The 22,466-nt window shown below is 46.6% G+C and overlaps 1 protein-coding gene across 1 annotated transcript in view; it reads left to right on the top strand.

Moving 5' to 3' along the window:
- The first annotated feature begins 508 nt into the window (after positions 1-508).
- The window catches only part of LOC135901208 (uncharacterized), a 44,656-nt gene continuing 22,698 nt past the window's right edge, over positions 509-22,466 (top strand). Inside the window, exons 1-3 of the mRNA XM_070521820.1 lie at positions 509-702; positions 7,290-7,501; positions 9,599-9,846. Coding sequence (XP_070377921.1) covers positions 687-702; positions 7,290-7,501; positions 9,599-9,846 — 476 coding nt within the window. The 5' untranslated portion in view covers positions 509-686. The remainder of the gene's footprint in view (positions 703-7,289; positions 7,502-9,598; positions 9,847-22,466) is intronic.

Here is a 22,466-nt window from a genome sequence, read left to right on the forward strand (position 1 = left end):
ACAATGGCAGCGCAGGCCGACACAGCAGCAGTAAGTCGCAGCATATTAAGGTACTGTTAAATTTAAACTAAATTGTGGGTTTTTACGTGACAAAGCCACGATCTGATTTTGAGGCACGCCGTGGTAGGGGACAAAGTAAACTGCCTGGGAAAATTCGTAAAGTACTACTGATACGCAAGCTGCAGACGTGATAGCTCCGGATTGTAATTCGAATACACCAGAATTACGGCATCGTCACGTGACGATATCGCCTGACGACGTAATCTGATGACATCATGTGATACCTCTGTGCGCTTCCCGCTTCTCTTCACTGTCTCCGGAATCGTCCCACACTTCTGTGTGAGCACCACGCACGCGGACACGCATACACACACAAAAAAATATCAACCAACTAGAGGCTAACAGCTTCGCTGTAAAAAGCCGCAAGCATTTCACCACTGCTTGAAACACAGTACAACCTTGATCGCGGCACTGAACATTACACCAGCCGCCACTGTAAACACGTCGGGTGGGAGGTTTGTCTGCACGCTGACGCTCTTCCGCTCCTGCATGAGCCGAGTTTCCGCTCTATCTGTGCAAACTCGCGCCACGTCTCGACACCTCAGCTGTTGATATATATGCGAGCCTCACTCGGGGCCTCAGCGTTCCTACACCCGCAGCGAACGAGCCGTACTCCATAGGTCCGAATGGCTAGCTACGGAGGTGAGTTTGACTTTGTGATTTTACACGATCATGTCGTTCCTGTTCCATTTTGCTCGACAACGAGGTATACTAATGAGTGCGCAAAGGTTGGCGGATACTATATTATAGTGCTTGACAATTTGGCTCATCAGTTATGCAACCACAGAGTACCAGCCGCAGCCGAAGGCGAGACTCGACGAAGGCGGTAATTGCAATGGCACCAGTAATAATAGTAATATTAATAACATTAATAATATAAGCCTTGCTATATCGTCTTGAAGACAGTCAAGTTCCAGCATTAGCAAGTGTCACTGGGCTATATGCTACGATATAGAGGATTATAATTCCCGGTTGTGTATCGTCTTCATGTTCAGGGCACTGAAGCGACCGTTCGGCATGATTTATTTATTTGTTTATTTATTTATTTACTTATTTATTTATTTCCTCAAAGGTCTATTGTTGAGACATTACATGAGGGATTGGGTGGTCCATGACAAACAAAGATACTACAAGTTACAATGGGATGTTTTCGATGAGCCGCTTGAATGCAAATGGGTCGATGATAGTGGCAACTTGCGGGTGTAATGAACGTGAACGTTGTCATTAGACGGGGATGTACAAACCGAACGTGGCATACCTCTCCCCTCCAAGGATGTGGCCGATACGTAAAAGGCCGGGATATTATCGCCCATTGCGTACATCCATAATTTCAAAAACTAGAAACTCAAGCCTCGCCCTCTCGAAACCATCAAGCCAAATTTTAACTCCATGTGTAAAGAGCAGGGCGCAAAGATCAGGACAGAAGGAGAACACAAACGACAGGACCGGGCGCCACTCACAACTAAGTTTATTTCCGCAACGGCTGCTTTATGTAGGTCAACCGAACCGAAGCACACACGAAACATTAGAAGTAAAATACAGCAATCCTTCGAACACGCAGGAATCATATCTGGCACAATAGATCAAATCAACAAGCAAGAATCACACGTGGAGCAGCACAGGAAGCAATTCATCGAGCGCAGTCATTACTAAGCCAAGGGGGAGAAAAACGAGAGATAACAAGTACCAACTACGCTTCACTAACAAACTATACAACACATAACACCACTCAAACGCCTAAGGACCAATCAGTGATAAAACCCGCACAACTATGAGAATAATGACCAACGAATAACACGGAAAAACATGAAGAAAGGGCGTCTAAGGAACAGCATCTGCGTCAAATCTGAAATCTCTGAAGTCACTCACCGATAAAATTAATAAAACGTGTGACCGCGCTAAAAATGAACCATGTGACACACAATGAAATCGACAGAACAGTCGAACGATAAAGCGTCTAAAAAACAGCGTCTGCGTCAAAACGAAAAAAGGCGAAAAAAGACCTGTAAGAGTACTAAAAAATCGTCAAAAATAAAAACTGAATATAAAGAAGATAGACAGAAAACCCTAAATGAAATCACTCTAACATGAGGCATAAATGAAGCCTTCTAAAAAAGTAGTCTCCTTGTCACTAAACACAATGGACGGCCTGCTAACGCATTTGTTTCCTTCTTTTTCTATGAAATAGGCTTCCACAACATCCCGCTCGAACCTGTCTTTTCCAAACTTCAAAAATTTAGTTTTTTCGAACTGAGGGCGGCAATTAGTGCAGTCTCTGCAATGGTCTATGCAAGTGATGAAGATAGTAGCAATCCACAGCTCACAGCGGTTTGATTGAATGCAACTTGATTTATTAAGTGAACAAAAATAAGGAAGAATGCTCGCAGGGAGCAACGCAGGGGCTCAAGATCGTCGCACAGGAACTCGCACATAGCGCCCGTCGAACGCGCACACGGACTCTCGCGCTCACACTCGCACAGCCTCGCGTCGCACGATCGAACGCGCACTTCCAACGAAGTCCAGCCATATCCTCCCACCGCCACTTCACGCGTCTCGGCCGCAGATCGTGGTGTACAAGGTATAGTGGGCGCTTGCTAGCAGCTTGTGAAATAGCCAACACAAGGAAGCTCCCTTTATTAACGCGATAGCGTTAAGGAGCTCGTGTCGCAGAAAAGCCGGTGTCGTCTGTGTCGGCGTCCACGGCGTTGACCGTGAGCGATAAATCACGGCAGGCACTTCATAAATAAAAAGTAACTTCCAAGATGGGCTGGGTGGGAATCGAACCAGGGTCTGCAGAGTGTGAGACTGAGACGCCACCACTCAGCCACGAGTTCGATGCTTGCAAGCGGTACAAACGCGCTTCTAGTGAACGCGGTGTTGCCTTAAAAACGTGCCGTAGAAAGTTAAACTGCAGTGTATATCCGTAATTATGAGCATGTAACTTACACAAGTCGCATTTACACGAGTAGCGAAGTACGTTTCCGCTAAATTTCTTCTGCGCTTACCGCACACGCAGAGCCATCTTGCGGCAAACACAGAAGACCCCCTCCTCTCAATGTACGGCGCTGCCCCGACAGGTGGCGCACCATGCGCGCATTGGGGCTGTGCGCGGACCGGCCCCGACTCCCTCTCCCCTGACGACGCTTCGCCGTGCTCCCACGCGGGTTGCAGAATCAAGCGCCGTTCCCTTCTTTAGATTACCATCTATCTATCTCTCTGCCCGTGCCGATCACGACGTTTGGCAGGCGTAGATCGTTTCCCCCTCAGAGACACCGAGTTCTTTGGTTCGTTCCGTTTGCTCAGGCGCACGTTTCGTTGCCGCGCCGAACGCTGCATTGCTCGACGCTCTCCGTGTGATAGGTGGCCGCAAAGTCCGATACGGGGCGCCTCGTAAGTGATCCCTGCGCCGTAGCGCATTGTCTTACACCCCTTGGCGGGTCGATGGGAACGCTGTCGCGTTCCACTCTTGAAGGCGAAGCTTAAGCGTCCTCCAATTTTTGTTGCGCAGATTACGACAATGTTCAATTGCACGCTCGTTAAAACATCGACCTGTTTGTCCGATATAGGTGCGACCACAGCTTAGAAGGATTAGGTACACGACACGTGTCCTGCATTTTACTTCTAATGTTTCGTGCGTGCTTCGGTTTGGTTGACCCACATAAGGCAGGCTTGTTGCGGAAATAAACTTAGTTGTGAGTGGCGCCCGGTCCTGTCGTTTGTGCTCTTCTCCTGTCCTGATCATTGCGCCCTGCTCTTTATACATTCAAGCATGAACCAACCAGCTCAGGCAAGAGTTCTACTTTAACTCCATGCCCGTCTCTATATATAGGAACCATAAGAAAGCTGGACAGTACCTCTGCCCTGCATCCACGCACCGCCTTACCCCTGCCGAGCCAAATTCCTGGTAGCGCCACGGAAAATGACGGTCAAGAAATATACGCCCACGATGCAAAACATCGCTTTTCGATCATCGATAAAAGCGATGGCAGGCAAGTGTACCAGCTTGTCACAATACAAGACAGCATGAACATTCACAAAGTCGACAAAATGTGGCCTCATATTAAGTCGCACCACCGAAACTGGGCACAATGATGGGCGGCCTTTCAAGCTATCATCACGAGCTTGATGGAAATCGGAAAAGACCCAAGAAATGTTGGGTGGGTAGGACCGGCGCGCACGTATCGCGTTGTTCAATATACAAGTTTTATAGTGACCAATCGAAACGTTGCGAACTGCTGACATGGGTGCCCGCGTCTGCATTGAGTCGAACAGTCTCGTGTATCGGCAGAACACATTGTGGGCGTGTTTGCCGACCTAGGTTGGTCATATATGCATCAAACGTCTACAGAAGCGCTGTGTAATTGATGCGCCATTCATGCGGCTGTTCCCAAACACGAAAATGCCATGCAAACGCAGTAAATAAGGTGAGGGAGCAGCTATTCAATGCAAGCGAGCAAACACGTTTCTTGTGGACGCACAATGCACATTCACGCTCATGGGAAGCTTTGTTTTAATTAATTCTTCTTTTCTTGCCGCGCACACAACCAAAACTTCTTATAATGTTGCGTTTCTCTTTTACATAGTAGAATAGTCCAGTATCAACAAAAAAAGAGAAGTCTTTTATGCAGAAATTAACCTTCATTTTACGTACAGTTCCGCGTCAATAATATGCAACAATAAAAATTAAAAGGTTAATATGAGGGAATAATTTTAACTTTATTCGTGCGCCGTAAGCAACTGAAATTTGGCGAGAAACACAAAATCACACCCACCTTTCTGCACTCACACGCACGCCGCCTGCAGACAGACACAGGCAGCAGTACAGGCGAAAAAGTTCCTCACATCCTAAAAGCAGCTGAGAAGTGCACCGCAGTGATTGCACAAGCGGTGTGACGCTCTGGCTTCCAGACTGCTTATAGCTACAGGCTGGCGAACAATTAAGGGTTGCCGCAGCTATAATGCTGCTCATACGTTTTTGCCCTCGATAGTATATCACGTTGTTTATCTTTAGTGCACAATCAATAAGATGTTCTACAATACAGTATTTTGCCTCAAAAAACAAGGGCAAGGAACGCGATGATACAAGATCTGCCGCGGAATATAACGGCGTGACAAATCGCATCCAACAATGCTGTAAAAAAAGGAAGGAAAGAAAAAGAGCAAACATTCTCTGTAGAGCAACTCTCACTTTAGAGCCCATCGTCCGGCGGCCAGCGGATAGGCCCATCGGCTCCCACTTCCTGTCAAGCTGTAATTACAACTTCGCAGTCAACATCCTCTCTGATTGCACAGTATGCGTAACCTGTGCCGCGTCGCGGCGTGCGCGCTTTGCGTCATCAGGGCAATGCAACTATTCTACACCGATTCTTTCCTCGCGCTTTACCAGTGGCCTGAGCGGCGCTCCGCGTATACGTTACCACCTGGACCGGCCGGGGTTCAGCGGTGGCTGATAAGGAAGCGACAAAATCGATCAAAAAGAAGTGTGACATATTGACACGTATACTTATCTTTATCGGGCGACCACGTTTGGCCGCCTAACAAATGTTATCGTGCAGTGCAGGACGCGCCTGCATGTAAAAGAAATTTCTGGAATGTTATCGATGCTACGATCGGCTGTCTGTGACCGAACCTTACGTAATGTAGAACTTTGTGGAAGGCATGCGCGTGCCAGCGATTACTCTAGACCATTCGACGACTGATGTATAAAAGCCGGTGCGCTTGACCCGCTGATCAGATTTTCGACGATCGCCGAGCGTGTTCGCCGCTATCGTTGTGCTATAAGTGTAGCCTGTTTTGTGGGCACAGGTTCGCCCAATAAAAGTTTGTTTTGTCGTTCACAGTATTGCTACTGTGTTCTTTGACGTCACGACCATGTGACATCATATACCGGCCCAGGACGTCCTTTCTTTCTTTTCATGCAATTAGGAAATTAAGCGTCATACAAATTTATGCATTCTGCGTGCGTAACAGTTACACAAAAATTTTCAGGCAGCTCTACGACAATAGAAAAAACCCGAGGAGACCGCAAAAAGAGCAACATTGGCAGGATTCGTATTTATTAAATATTTAATAAATATGAATTTATCGTTTATTTATAAATTAATAATAAATATACCACTTCGATATTTTATTAGTGCCAGCATCACAACGACCACTAGCGCAGGCCCCCTCGGTGTCAGGTCCGGGCTTGTTTCTCTTACGTGGCTAAGCCACGTTCTCGGCGTCGCACTGAATTATTCCGCCATTGTTTTCTTCTAAGCAACTTCATGCTTTGAATGTTCTTTTCTCGCTCCTTCCAGACATTAGCTCAACAAGTTCTCGCTCTTTACATTAATATCATCCCCTTTGTCTCACCTCTATATGTACGATCATATATTTTGCTGCATTTCTTCTCATTTTCGCCCCCTCCGCCTCCAAGGAACTTTCTGTCCCCTCTCCCTTTTCTCCCAACCTCCCGAAGTGTCATCTTCATAGGCTGGATCCATCCTCAAAGCTACAAGTGCCATGAAGAATTTCCCGCTCTAAGGCGACAGTACTGTACCGCCTCTGGCTCGGGGTGGCATTTACGAAGGCCTACTCGTTCCGCATTGGAATGGGGGATATGCCCGTGTGCGACTCTTGCGGAACCACAGAAACGATTGAACACATCCTATGTATCTGACCCCAATATACCGTCGACCGCGAAGTTCTCCGGACAGCACTGGACCAGCTGGACTCTAGACCATTGTCCGTAAATAAGATCCTTGGACCCTGACCGTACGCGTCGATGTCACAGAAAGCCACGAAAGCGTTCTTGAGGTACCTCAAGTCGACAGGTCTTGGGAGCCGTGTGTAGACATGGTGCGAACCTTCCACTGTGCGCGAAACTGTGCTCTCTCCTCTCTCTCTCTCTTCATCCCCATAACCTCTCCCCCCAGTGCAGGGTAGCAAACCGGACATGCGTCTGGTTAAGCTCCCTGCCTTTCCTGTCTTCTCTCTCTCTCTCTCTATCCCTTTTCTCACGCAAAGTATAATGTAGGCAGCTATATACATGCCGGCGGAATTCTCTGAATTTCATTAAAGAGCTTCCTCTCTCTCACTCTCAGACACACACATGCACTGCTTCCTCCGATCCTGACTCGAACCTCATTACTCACTCCCAGTGCTTTCGGTGACCCAGCAGCAAATGTCTTCTAAACATCCGGCTACTCTAGCCCAAGTTAACATACGTTCCACGTACTGTCTCGCAGCATACCAGCACAAGCCCGTCTGCCAGTGGGTAACGTGCTACGGCTGTCACATACCATCTAACGCGGTGCCTGGCGGTAAAGACGGCGCAGAAACCGTCTTCGTAGGACGCGCGGTGCACGACGATGACGTCATCCCGGGCAAGGTCCTACCTTCACACAGCTGCTGCTACGTCTCATACGCCGGCGTCGAGCACAGTCACAGGGAATATCAGGTGCGCAAACTTTTTCACCAATTCCAGCTATCCTGAGCCCATATTCACAAAACTTCTCTTAAGACCATTTCCTCACTAACCCCAAGCCGAACAAAATGATTCCGGAGCCCTCGGCACTACGGTGTGCCTCATATTCAGACTGTGGGTTTGGCACGCAGACCACAAGATTTAGTTTTTTGTTGCGGATAACATGAGCTTTGTCCCTAAACGATTCTTTTCCTGGGCCATTCATTTTGCACTCTGCCATTGACAAAGGAAATCGCTGGGTTGAGACAAATTGCGTTTCAGCGAGAGTTGTCCGGTTGGCAGCCTACTTTTGAGCTGCCTCTTTTCTGATTGGGTGGGTGATTTGCTAAAGGCGGTCCGGCAAAGCCAATTGCAGAGCAAGAAGCACTCAAGTGATGGCCAGCCCAACTGGCAGCGCGTGCTCAGGGTAAGTCGTGTCAAACAGACAACTAGGGTGCTATAACGTAAAACTATTCCAATATGTTTCTATTCCAATCTCCTGACGTCATATTTGCGTAACCACTAACGCAAGCACCGGGCGGTCACCCGCAGGGTTGTCTGGACAGATCAATCAAACGCAGGTCACTTTTGTTTGCTTGAAAAACGAATAACATTGCCTACACTGAGCGGGTTGTCGTATCTAATTGGCTGACAAGAGGCGAGGAGAACGCTCAAGTGGAGAGGGATTCGATGGGGCCGAGCCACTGCACTGAAAGTCGATAACCGGATGAAGAGGGTGGTGCCGGCGTCTACGATTGGCCGGCTTTCCCTTACTTAGCTTGCGCTGGCTGGTCAAAAATCGCAGCGACATGCAACGGAAGCTCAAGAATGACGCTAAAACAGACTCTCAGCAAAGAAGAGTTGGCAGAATGAGGGGGTAAACGTGCCGGGAGGCCTCGAAAACATTACACGGCAACGCAAGAAGTTGTGTTATACGCAAATACACCCATGCTCTCCGGCAGGTGCGAGTAGCCAGCGTCTGAGCGATCGGCGGCAGCCATTTTTTATTCCTTTCGGAACGGGGCAGCCTGCGGCTATTCCGAAGAAAATTCAGTTTTGTTCGGCATATTAATACATCTTTATCGCGTACACGTCACTTTGACGTGGTGAGTTCTTGCGGTTTTGTGACGTTGCGTGACAGGCAGGGGAAGTGGGTGCAGCCCGAAACCTTTTTACTTATAGCCGAGGGCTAATGGCGAAAAGGGGTCCAATCAGAAATAACTGTTTTTCTTTTTTCTGTCAACTTATGCATAATCAATGTGTACACATCATATCAGATGGGGAGGTATCGCGGTTTTCGTGACGTCGCGTGACAGACAGGTGAAGTGGGGGTGGTCGAAAAAAGTTTTTGACCAATCGTGGAGGGCTGATAGCAGAATTGGAATAGAAAAGTTTGGAATAGTTTTACGTTGTAGCGCCCCTATATACGGTCGCGGCGGGAGACGGCGCAAACATATTTATGAGCGTACTGCTCTCAGGAATGTGTGTTAAGAACTCTGTCGCCAAGAAACGACGTTCTTTGTCCTCCTGCAGGTTCGAAGCAGCAGGCATGTTGCAGGCGCCTATACAACAGGACTCGGCGTCAGATCAAGTGGCTTCGAAACATTCTGTAAATGTAGTGCATGAATAGTATGTGCTAGTATAAATTAAAGCTGGCGCTCAGTGCAGCGCAGATGCGAACTCCGTTGAAACCAAAGCGCAGGCGCAGAGGCCGCTAAACGGTTAAAGTGCTTTTGATGTTAAAAACACTCAAAGATAATAGGGACCAGTATTGCTGCCGAGTAAAACATCGACGGGCGCTGAAGTTGATGCATTGATGGGCGCTGTTTTGTGTGCGCCTGTCTTCGTGATTAGTACTGCGATCTGTGAATTCCAGTGATTGCATCTGTGCACCAGCTAACCCCAGAACAAGTTTGACTGAAGTACCGTATTTACAGATTCACTCGCACTCAAGTATATGGTTCGCAAGAAGGACAGCGAGACATCTACGAAGGGGCAGGTCAAAGATATGAAGAATGACATGCGAACAGATCCCCAATTCCCAAGCTCATTCGTCAGTGATCTCCATGTCATTTTTTTGTCTTCTTGCAGGTACTCGTCTCCACCGGCACCCCGATGACGTGGGTACCAGATTCCGACGGCTCCGTGCCAACCGGAGCCATCCAGGGGGGTACTTGCGGCAATGGAGAACCGCTGTACATCGGCCGCGCCTACCACAACGGCACACTGACCATCGGCAAGGTGCACCCATCGCACAAATGCCTGTACATCCCGTATGGTGGTGACGAGCACCGCTACACCGAATACGAAGTGCTGGTTTGCAAGACGATCAACTTCTGAAAAGCCGTTACACCCCTCCTATACAGAGTTTCGGAGTGGCCACTCCGGAGTTTAATTGCTTCCAGAATCAGATGGATGGGAAAGGAATGAAAACCCGAGGTTCCGGAATGGAGTATGAATGAAGTGGGCACATAGCCCTGGAACGCTAAATGTTGAGAGTTAGAGCGAGACAACCAAACCGGCAAACTTGTCATTTAGAATAAAATAGACTTGGCCAATATATCGTATTTCTCCTACCGGTTCTTTCAATACCTACCTATAGGTGTCTGCGGCGTTAATCACAAACAACACTATACTCTGCACATCCTACACTTCTGAAGACATTAAAATCTTTCAGCGTTAAAGAATTAAGAGTCCTTAAAGACAGTAACTTCTAGTTGTCAAGAAATATGATTCCCTTTAGGAGGTGCACATTTGACATATGACACAAGGATGGAGGCAAAGCACATTGCAAACGGCCGTACCCTGCACGGGTCCACGGTGATTCAAAACGCACGCCATCTGTTTTGGCATACTGTCTATTATCCATAAGGAGCGATAACATGAAGGAAGAGATGTGTTATGGATAATGCGGTGCCCGTTAATATGCCACCAGATGTGAGACAAAAAAGAACGTCTTGCAAAACATATAAATGAGTTTCGCTTTTTATTTTAGTCCTCAAAGTGACAAAATAATCTCGTTGAATGCATGGCATATACAACGGTGTAAGAATTTTTTTTTTCTACTTTGCCTTACGCATTTGAGTTTCGAACGAATAACAGATTTTTGCAAATGGTGTATCTTATGTAGAACGCAAGCCTTGCTTGCATCGCAGCGTGCGATGTGTTCGTGAAACGCCTGAGCCGTGTGCAGCTAAAGTGAAGCGAACTTTAGTGGTCACAAGCTGGAAGCTGCAGGCTATAGCATTTGAATAATTAGCGCACCGTGATGTCAGAAATTAGTGTCGAGTTTGGCTTCATACGAAAGTAAACAGAAACCGTGTAAAATCGACGAGGCATGGTTTCAGTTATGTATGAAGACCTCGATTATTCTAGACAATTTTTGAAATTGTAGTTTTGAAGAAGCCTGGAGAGTGAGCCTTCGCTTTGTCTCTTCGCTCTTTCTTTTTTTTTTTCGGCGTAAGGAGGGAGGCGCTTCTGAAAAGGGGACAACAATTCAGGCTGTCGCCGCAAGTTAGCATGTTTGGGAGACATTTTGATTGCAAGAATTGAATGTATTTTTCAGTCACATCACATATTCTAACCCGCGCAGATAAAATGCTTGTTGGCGCTATTGGATAAGCAAGACAATCAAATGTATGTGATAATATTTTATATATTTATTTGTCTAGTTTGATACACGTGTAATTGTCTTGAGTGCGCATCTTGTGCATATATTTGTGAAATAAGGTTGCTGATGTATTGGTACTGTATTGAGCAGTCGTGTCCTCCACAATGCGAGTGTTTTCACAGCATACAGGGTGTGCCCGCTATAACCTTAGCCAGAGTTTTGAAAATATGCGAATGCCACGTAGCTGGACAGAACAAAGGTAACGGTTACCGTCGCTTGGAGATACTCAGTGTTTTTTCCATTCCGCCTAATTACATAATTAGTCTTAATTAATTATTCGACTTCTAAAATATTAAAACTAGAGTAAAAGTGTCAATGAGAAAATTGTAGAGCGACATGAAAAAATCGCTATACAGCTTTCTGTTGGTCAGTACGTGCTACATCAAAGTGTTTTTTTCCGAGCGTGAGCAAGAACTCTGGAGTTCAGGTGCCTTCAACTGCCGATTATATAAACTGGACCCCATGCTACAGCTACAAGTGCCATCTAGCCTTTCCCGCGGTGAAGCAACCCTGCTGTGCCGCTTGTGGCTGGGAGTAGCATTCACAAACTCATATTCCTTTCGTTTGGGAATGGCCGAGAGCCCGATGTGCGATTACTGTGGGTGCGAGGAGACCATCGAGCACCTATTGTGTACTTGCCCCCACTATGATGTACAACGCCTCTCTCTGCAGGAAACTTTACACCGACTAGACTTACGACCTTTCACCGAGTCAAAGATACTCGGACCGTGGCCACACCCGTCACTGGCACGAAAAGCGAATCGTGCATTACTGCAATACTTGAGGTACACCGGTTTAAGAGACCGTTTATAGTGTCCCTGAGCTTAGTGTCCCTCCCACACGTACTCTGTGCTTACTCTCTCCCTTTCTTCTTCTTTCTATTCCCCTTTCCCCCACCCCCAGTGTAGGGTAGCAAACCGGATACTCTTCTGGTTGACCTCCCTACTTTTCCTGTCCTTGCTTTCTCTCTCTCTCTCTCCGAGCGTGAAAGAAGACCGCGAATACGCGCAATACTGCCGCGCGACTGGTCACTCGAGGCACTTTGCACGGATTCGCGGGCTTCTTTCGCGCTCAGAAAAAAAATAAACTTTTATGTAAGCACGTATCGAGCAGGAAAACGCTGTATCGGGAGTCGTTCATGTCGCTCTACAATTTCCTCATCGACACTGTTAATCTAATTATAATATTCGAGAATTTGAATAAATAATTAAGACTAATTATCTAATTATGTGGAATGAAACAAATAATTTATCTTCAAATGACGGCAAACAACAGTATTCGTTACCATTTCTCTTCCGTTATCTTGCTTGAGCCGCAAGCATTCTGGAATGAAGTAAGGCTCATTTTCCTTTCAGTGATTGTGAGCGTTGTTTAAAAGTGATTTAAACGTTACTTAATAAGGAAACGTAAAACAGCGCACAGTATACATAACACTACCGCGTGTTGGCCGTGTTTGTATACGAACTTCGATAATACATTAGCGCAAGCGAACAAGGACAATAGGGAAACGTAGCGTATCGTGGTGTCTACGTCGCCCTTTTGTCCTTCCTTGTCTTCTTGCGTTAAAATGTTATCTATGTTAGGTATACTTAAGTTAGCTAAGTTTACTGAGTTACGTGCATACCTGCCAACTCTCCCTACTGAAGACTCGAATTTCGATCAATCCTACCGATGGTACAAGCACGGCCATAAATCTCCGGAGAAACTGCCGTAACCCCACTGTTGAAAGTCGCAAACGACCACCATACATTGTTGCACCCGTGGTTGGAGGACCGACGACACAAGAGAGAGAGGGAGCCGGCGAACGGACGAGAAGCGCCCCACTGCAGCACGTCCCGGCCGGCGCATCTAATAACAATCTGATCCGTTCCACCGGCTTTTCGGCGAACCGCCTACTCAGTGCGAGGCGCGGACGTCCCCGACAAGGACGAAGACCTCGGTGCGGCCAAAAGAGAACGTGGACTTTGTGTTTCTTCTCTCTTTCCTTTCTCCTTTCTTCGATCCATCTTTTGTAAATAAACTAGTCTCGAAACGTATCCCAACGAGTGCAGTTCCTTCCTTCGAGGCTCCTGCGTGCACGGCCGACGCCGTCCACCTTAGTTAACGAGCAGCAAAAGTTAGCGGAGTCGTCCAAGAGCGACAGCAATTAGAGTTAGCCCAAAGGCGCGAGCATTCATTTACACCCACTGCGAAACACACACGCGCGCGCAAACACACACGCACGCGCACGCACATACGTCATGCATAACAGCGCATCGTAATTGTCATTGTGCGTTAAGTAGCCAGCCGAAGTCAGATTTAAATCCAGGCCTATTCTGTGTAGGCAGTGTAGGCCTCACTCAGTTCTCTTCAGCTCGAGACATGCGTCGAGGAGTGCATGTGAGGCAAAAGTCTGATATGCATTGTATAAAGGTCGGTTTCTCTAGGTCAGCGTCGGCGCAATACAGCTGTGTTAAACGGTGAAGCATAGACAAAATATTGCGGTGAAACATATCAAGGTTGAAAGGCGCCACTGTCACGTGACGCTGTGCGTGCTGCCTAATTACACACGCGCGCACACGCCGTTTCCGGTCACAGTACAAGCATGGTACAAGTGCCGAGGAGTCTAATAACTGCACTGGCATCCATTTAGAGCAGTTTCTGGCGTTGCTCACGGTCTAAATTGTCTAAATCTCATGGATTATTTATTACTTCAGACGGAAAGCATTTCAATTATATGCAAAAAACTTCATAATTTGTCAATAAAATTTTCTTGGCCTTTTTTGGTATACGTTTTATTTCATTGTTTCCAAAGATATATCTGCAATCACTTATTTTAATATGTCATACTAGCTAGTCAGAGTAACTTAGCCACGACAAATAGTTCTTGAACATCATTTTTTCCACTCTCTCAGTCATGCATTCTGGCCAGATTCTGAAACACAGGCTTACTTAAATGTTTTGCGTTCTTCAATCACTGGGGGATTTCTCCCACCAGTATAAATAAGTAATTAAAAAGGTTGAACTCGTTTCATTGCTGTTAATTGCAAAGATTCATAATGTTGCACCTTACTTAGGTTAAGACACGTATTCTAATGGCCTTCACCCAACGTTTAAACTTGCTGCTGCATTCATTAACCTATCTTATCGCGCTTGAGTTATTTATCCGTTGTGTCAAAAGCGAGTAAAGTGACGAACGGGCAATCATATACGAGATGCTGACCTTTATGTCAGTGCGTTTTATGTGTTACAAATTGTAGTTGGTATTTTTAATGCACTTTTTCTCATGGAGAGAATAACTTCCGATGAGAAAAAAATATGTAGAATGTGAAAAGGTAAGTTCGCAGCCACCTGAAAGTGCAACAAAACAAAGTTACATTTTCAATTTATCCTTCAAAACGTAAATAACAACGGTGAAATATAGTGCTATCTACTATTTATTGTCTCTGAATGTTAGGTATGCCGCCATAAGAGGGCGAAAACATTTCTCTGAAATTGTATGTCCTTAGTTTGCACGTGACCTCCCAAAACTGTGAACAAAAATTATTTCCCCAGTAATATATATCCACAGCGCCGGTGACATAGATTACCACCGCATTACACTTGCATGGAAATGAGGCGACTGGTAGACTTAGAACTCCAGCAAACAAAAAAATGGCTCCTATAGAGATCCCTAACGCATTCTAAAACAAGCCGTGGGCAGTCATTCTCGCTCTTCGCGGTAGCCACCTCACCAGCCCCGTGAGACAAAGGGAATGCGCAGGCCAGAGGCAACCCTGCCGCTTCGCCTCCCCACGGGGTCAGTGCGCATACCGGGCCGGCGTGGCTACACAAGATCCGCCTCGCCGCGTCTCCGTTATGGGTGACTTGTACATTGACTTTAGGTTATGTTGAGCCCTGTTTGTTGGGGTTGTTACGGGCTTGTCACCGAGGGCAACTTTTTTGTTTGAAGCACTCCAGCGTCTACACTCTGCACGTACTGGAGCGAACAACATGGTATTTCCTCGTGGGCTCCGGGCATTCAGAAAGGAGGTGTGCCGACTTCTCTTGAGAAGTTTTCAAGTGCTGTAGGCTTAGCCAATGATGGGCAACGTTTGACGGATTCATTTCAGGGCATTGTGTCGGGAAGTGGGCGGCCCTGCGCGCAGGATGGATAGCAGGCTGTGGGCTTCTGTCCTGTTACTGCGCCTCGTTGTGCGCGCCGTCGTGTTCCCCCGTTTCGTGCTGCCTTTCTGAACACTGACGAACTTTCCTGAAAGAAGGCGCTCGGGTTGAGGAGCACTTGCCGGCATGCCTTGCAAGGCTAGATCCGCCTGCAGCCTCCAATATTCTCCTCCACCTCTTTCAAAATATCTCGGTTAACCCTTACAATAGAGTATCACGGCCTGCTGATGCACGATTTAGAAACTCAAATTTCCCAGTGCTCCCAGGATGTATGCACAATAGGCTACATGCATCGGCCGCATGGTTGAGCCTGACAAATACCCTCGTCATGAAGTACCTTTATCGCGTGCTTCTACTTGTATATCATAAAACAAAAAAACAAATAGTAAGCTTGTTGAAATGAAAAAGAAAGAAGCATGTATATACATTCAACGCTAAAAAATGACGACCACCATGGTCGCCTTTTAGGGGAAGGCAAAGCAGCAAGGAGGCACGGCACGACAGCAAGGTACGCCCGCTGTTCTGATGTCAGCGTCACGTGGAGTCTTGCCACAGTATTGCACTTCATCCCCAGACCGTCCGCATTGAGAGTTATCTGTACTTCCTCCTAATGCTTATCTTAAACGCCTGTATTTATGGGCGTCATTTCGCGGCAGCCAAAGCACTCCTGCCTCTTAACAGTTCACTTCGCTCGGGACGCAATGGAGGCTTTCGGTGGTAAGTTCTTAACATTTCGCACTCCTCCTTCTCACGTGGAACAGTCCGATGGGCTCAGTTCTGAGGTTTGGAAGCATTAGCTTACCGTTCTCTTTTCCGCGTTTGTCCCAAAGCAGCCGCTCTGCTGAAGGCGCCAGAGACATTTATTGAACGGTGGCTTCTTGGCCTCACCGTCGATGATGTCATGCACTCGATGACGGCACCCCAGCGTCATTATCTTCATACATTCACTCAAATTGATAAAAGGACGCGTGCGAGGCGGGCTACCTTGCTCGCAACCACGCATAGAATAATATATGGGGCCCATGATTTTGAATATGCTTCATTCATCCCGGCCATTGTCGTATCTTCTTTTGCTTTGTCATTGTAAAATATGTCGCACTCTCAAAGCACGTAGTCTTCGTGTGCTTTCCGCTACTCAGGGTTAAAATCTAGTTTGTCGTCTTGGTGATTATCTCTTCTGTGTTCTTTGCGCGGTCGACATACAAAAGCGCTAAAGGCGGCAGTAATAACTAGCTGATAAGAATACTTATGAGCTGGCTATCACAAGTGTAAGTATACACTTATACCTGTAGTAGTTACAAAACACATACACACACGCACAGCATGTTAGAAGCTGAAATTAAAACGTTAAATTAAACGTTAGCGGTATGGCGAAAAGTGAAGACGACCTGATGGACGAATAAAGTGGCAATGGGGGGGGGGGGGGGGGGGTGCACAATTTAGGCACATTTTTTATCCGTACAGGAATATTAACAAGGCAGCGAACTTCAGCAACCTATTTCTGGGGTCCGCTTGCATTTAGCGATAATCGAAGTGCGCTCATTACACTCCTATACAGCGAATGTCGCTTTCACATTGTTTTTGGCAATTCCACGGCAACACAGAGCGCGCTACGCTACCAACAACTTGTGCGGTATCAATCGTTTCTCGCACACGATCCCAATGTGCCACTTACAAGCATCTATACTTTATGTGTCGTTTAAGGAACAACACTCGGAGAATGCCGCTCGCATGGAAGAGTGGCAACGTGTACAGGCTCTTCTGGACATATCTCCAGTGATTCTAGAGTCTATCACGGTTTCAGGACATCCTTCTGGCATGCCTAGCCTGCCCACGCATTGATTCCGGAGCCGCTCGTACGTACATTATCTGTTCGCGGGAGATACCGCTGCATGTGATCACTTTCTCTAGGCAGCCGGGCTCTTCGCGGAACATCAGTTGAAAACGCGGGAAAGTTCTGAAGCCGACCCATATTTTATAGCTTCAACCTGTTTATTCAGTAACTCCAACCGAAGCACATGCTAACCGAGATTTGACTGATGCGGTATAACGTCCCAGAGCAACAATGGGCTTATGAGGGACATCGTAATGGGGGGCTTCGCGTTTTGCGCGGTTCCTTAACGTGCACCTAAGTTTAAGTGTACACCTGCAGGGCATTCGCATTCCTGCTCCATCGCCATGGCGATGGAGGAGGAAATATGTGATAGGAAATCGAATAGGAAATATGTGATGTGATAGGAAATCGAACCTGCGCTGTAGCACAAAAAGATCCGGCTACGGCATGCACAGCGAAGTGCAGTGAGGCGACAGCTCGCGTTATCGAGTTTCCCCGCACGCAGGTACGTACCCAGGATTACTTTTCAAGGGGGGGGGGGGGGCACCACCTCCACCATCATCATCATCATCAGCAGCAGCAGCAGCAGCAGCAGCCTGTTTTATGTCCACTGCAGGACGAAGGCCGCTCCCTGCAATGCGATCTCCATTTACCCCTGTCCTGCGCCAACCGATTCCAACTAGCGCCCGCGAATTTCCTAAATTTCATCGCTCCGTCTAGTCTTTTGTCATCCTCGATTGCCTTTTCCTTCTCTTGGTAACCATTCTGTAACCCTAATGGTCCAACGGTTATCTAACCGGCGCATTACATGACCTGCCCAGCTACATTTTTTCCTCTTGATGTCAATTAGAATATCGTCTATACCCGTTCGCTCTCTGATCTAAACCGCGCTTTCTCTCTCTTAACGTTATGCCTAGCAATCTTCGTTCGATCGCTCTTTGCGCGGTCCTTAACTTGCTCTCAAGTCTCTGCCCCATATGTCAGACCTGGCAAAATGCACTGATTGCACACCTTACTTTTCAATGATAATGGTAAGCTTCCAGTCAGGAGCTGGCAATGTCTGCCGTATGCGATCCAACCTATTTTTATTCTTCTGTGAATTTCCTTCTCATGATCAGAGTTGCCTGCGAATAATTGACCTAGGTAAACGTGCTCCTTCACAGTCTCTAGTGGCCGACTGGCGATCCTGATCTCTTGTTCCTTTGTTGTTGTTGTTGTTGTTGAAGCCTGTGGCACGTGTGGCTCCTACCCACGATGGGGGATTGGCCAAGAAATGGCTGGATTTTTCCAAAATAAGATAGAGCATAAATTTCATAATATCTATGCGAATAGCATTGAATAGGGTTGAATTACCGGCTAAAATAAAATCAGGAAGGTGCTGTTGAATGACGAATAATTAATTTAAAAGTAATAAAAAAATCGAATTTAGCAGGGCATTCGTTTAGATTCTGTAAGGAATGTTTGTAAGGAATGCATCCCTGTGGCTGAATCCCAAAGTGGACGCCCCGAACAAAAGAATTGCAGGTTCTGCCAAGTCCAGGCCAATTCTTCGAAAAGGTGTCTCCAACAATCTTTTTCTTAACGCAGCAAAGCGGCGGCAAGATAGAAGAAAGTGCTGTATCGTCTCCTCCTCCTCACAAAAAAAACAAAGGGGAGAGGGAACCAAACCCGACCTGTATAAATAGAAATTTAGGGAGGGTATGCGGCAGCGTAATTTGGTGAGGCAGACCTCAAGCATCTTTGTGTAATAAGGTTCGCTATGCCAGGGAAATGCCAGGTGTTTATACTCTGGAGAAGCTGTCAAATGTGGCTTTCTAGGTTTCTCTGGGTTTCAAATGTGGTTTCTGTCAAATAGCAGTTTCAGTAACCTGTTCATTACTGTTTCTAAGTGAGGTATCGTGACTCCTCTTGGTACTGTATATGCAGGTCAGCTTAGAAGTTTTCCGCTGCTTTTACTATATCTTCGAGATTGCTGATGATATTCCCCTTTTTATCTTTTAGTGCCTACATCATGGTTTGTCCTATGCCAGGTTTCTTTTTTACTGATTTCAGGCTGCGTTCATTTTTTACGGCTTCTTCAGTGTTTCTCATGTTATAGTTTCGAATATCAGTTATTTTCGCCTTGTTGATCAGCTTTGACAGTTCCGCGAATTGCGTAACGCTGTGCGGCCGCCAGTCCCATACAACCGCGTAGAGCGCAGGACTCTGCAATTCTAGACGTACTGCGCTCACCACGAAAGGTTAGAAAAACACACACATAAGCACAGCAGAGAAGTGGCTGCGTGAGGCGCTTCGACCGATAAATGTAGAAGCGTCATTCAAAACAAGTAATTGTTCTTCACTTCCGGCGGCGTTTTCTCTACTTCCTGTTTCAATAAAAAGGTGTTCATCCATAAATAGTCTCATAAACAACGCTTAACTTTTTTATTATTCGCTTTTGCTTGCAGTTTGGTTGTTGCCTTGGCTCTCTCCCTTAGTATATCGCTTAATTTCTCAACTCCTTGCGATTTTTGTTTCCAGTTGCCAATTTTGCACGGAAAGTGCTATACAGTTAGGGAAAAACAGACGAGGTAACGGGCGACAGTCAACTTGCCTATGGGTTTAAGGGTTATTGCAGGGTTTCATGATGGACGCTCTTTCACATTACTTTATTTCCCACCTTATCTAACCCATATCACGTGTATATGGTTCCGGGCATCTGTCAGCGTCGCGGCGAGCCGTAACTCAAGAAAATAATGAAGCAAAGGGAAAAGTTAAACGCAATTAGCGTTTTCTCCGGCCGCAACTCGTTCCATGAAAGTACAGACCAGCTGAGTAACAGCCGCATCCCTCTCCTGGTCCCAGGATCAGCCTAAACAAAGAAGGTTGAACTAACAAAAGCAACAGCTATGCGCGTGACGGTTGAATGGATGGGGACAACTGAACGCATATCGAGTTAATCGCACGGGTGCGGAATCTATGAGAAACCTGTCTTTCACATTACAAGAGGTGCCGATAACTACCGCCGTCTAAAAGGAGTGAAAAAGGCAGCATAATGCCGACCGATGAACAGCTGTCAAGTCTCAACATTGATCTGGTGGCGCTTTAGGAATGTGTGAGGAGTGGTGGCGTGGGTGAGGAGGGGGGGGGGGGTATGCCACTTGATTTTGGGGGGGGGGGGGGCCGAAACGTGCCTGGGTACGTGCCTGCCCCCCTGGGTACGTGCCTGCCCGCACGTCAGCATTGATATCCACGAGTCGAGTACTTGTACCACGAGTAGAGTCTACTTCCTGCTGTCACTAGATTAGCTACGCATGACAACGGGCCTTACATGCCGCACACGCGTAACAGTGCGCCGCTGGCTGCTCTCACTTTCTTTTCATGTATTCTTACAGTTTATTTAAAGTTACAGTAAATAGAAATAAAACGCCACTTGCCCGTTTAGAACCATAACCGCAAAAGTTATTCATCACGTTAGAACGGATGGAATTAAAAGCTAGCGGCACGCAAATAATGAGACCGATGTGAAATGACGAAATATAATCCGTAGTGCTGTGTTGGTGACAAGGTGTGTTGCTTTTGCGCGCGTACGCACCATGCATTGTCATATCCGCTAAGTCGCTTGCACAAACTCGTCCAACAACGCGAAACAATTAACAGCGCCTGGTAGGACTCACTTTTGGTTCCGGTTTTATATAAGGAAGGACGAAACCAATCATGTTTCTGCACAACGATCGATGATAAACATCGCCGTATATTGTACTGAACAAGAGATGCGATAACTGTAAATATATTCGAAGAGATTATGAGTTTCCATGTGCGTTGCCGATAAGTTTGCGGCATAATTGATGGAACCTATAGTCCCAAAGCAAGAATGTCGTACAGTGAAGGATTTTGGGCTAATGTAATTTTAGAACAACGAAGGCAGCTCCGTTTTCTCTCTCTCTATCTCTATCTCACACACTCTCTGTCACACACACACACACATTGCTTTATCAGCGTTTGTACATGGCGGCTTCGTTCAATACGTTGCACAGAACGCGATACAGTTTTTTTTTTTTGTTTTTGCTACTCCTCATCTCTTGAGTGGTTCCGTCATACATCGTACAGGGTTCAAGGTTACATATCAAATAGTCTTTTCACACAAGCATCAGGCCTTATCACGCAACGTTTCCACAGGAAGACTATGACGTAAGGAATACATGGTACATACAATATACAATGTAAATGTCTCCACACTTATGTAGATGAAAGTCTTAAAAGTACAAAAGATATTGTCGCCTAATAACATATTGTCTAGCCAGCGGGTGGTACATACAGCGTGTAAATGCATTATCACACACAGTCACAACAGAACAGCCAACATAATTCAGAAACAGATGGATATATACAGTGACAATGAAATGAAGGGCACAATGAAAGCGCTAATAACGTCCAGCAATGCCGCTGTCTTCAAGAAAAGTCTTTAGTGCTTTTAAAGCACTCTTCTGCGAGGCCGTTGTTGGCCAAGGGCCCAAAAGTTTCCTTAAACTGAAAGGTCTGCGGTCTAATTTGATTAGCGCTGATTTAAGTCGGCTTCTTGGTGTGTCGTGATGTGGGCAATTTAGAAGGAGGTGATGTATATCTTCATCTACAAATCTAATCTACAATGCTAAGAAAGCAGTGCTGCGTTTGCCCCATGACTAAGAATTATTCTTCTCCGAGTTAACCTAGTTTTTTTTTGTCGTGCATCAACTATATGGCCTCTTTCGCGAAGTAGCCAGTAAGGAACAGCCAGTACAAAAATAAAGAAACTGCGGTTTGGATAGTCATTGTAGTATATAAAGTCTGCCCGAATTAAATTAAAAGCTATATGCCCCAAATTGCCTACAGCTGCACAATTAACCACGACACCAATGCGCCTCTTCAGGAGCTGCTTTGCATGAATGGCTGGACACCCTTGCACTATATTCGAGGATTCACTTGATGGTTGGCTGGGGCGCCAAGCTTGTTGAGTGTGAGCCCATCGATACTCTCGTGCTCATCGTGCCGCTGGTCACTTGTGTGTGCCATTGGGCATGTGCCGCTCTTCAATGAACCTCGTTGACGCCATCTTTGGTCACCGTGGGTACCGCAACAATGGCAAACAACACAATCCGCTGCACTCCGCATCATTTCGCAACACGTCGCAACAGACAGACAGACAACGAGCTTCATTTTCTTGGTCCTGAGAAGCTTTGCCCTAGGGCAGAGCTGCGGGCCGCTCCCACGTGGGCACTGGTAGGCCGAGCTTAACCACCGCATCTTTGCCGTGAAAGTTCTGAGCTCTGGATGGCAGAACTCCATTCTTCTTC

This window comes from Dermacentor albipictus, chromosome 1, assembly GCF_038994185.2.
Source record: "Dermacentor albipictus isolate Rhodes 1998 colony chromosome 1, USDA_Dalb.pri_finalv2, whole genome shotgun sequence".
Classification (NCBI taxonomy): domain Eukaryota; kingdom Metazoa; phylum Arthropoda; class Arachnida; order Ixodida; family Ixodidae; genus Dermacentor; species Dermacentor albipictus.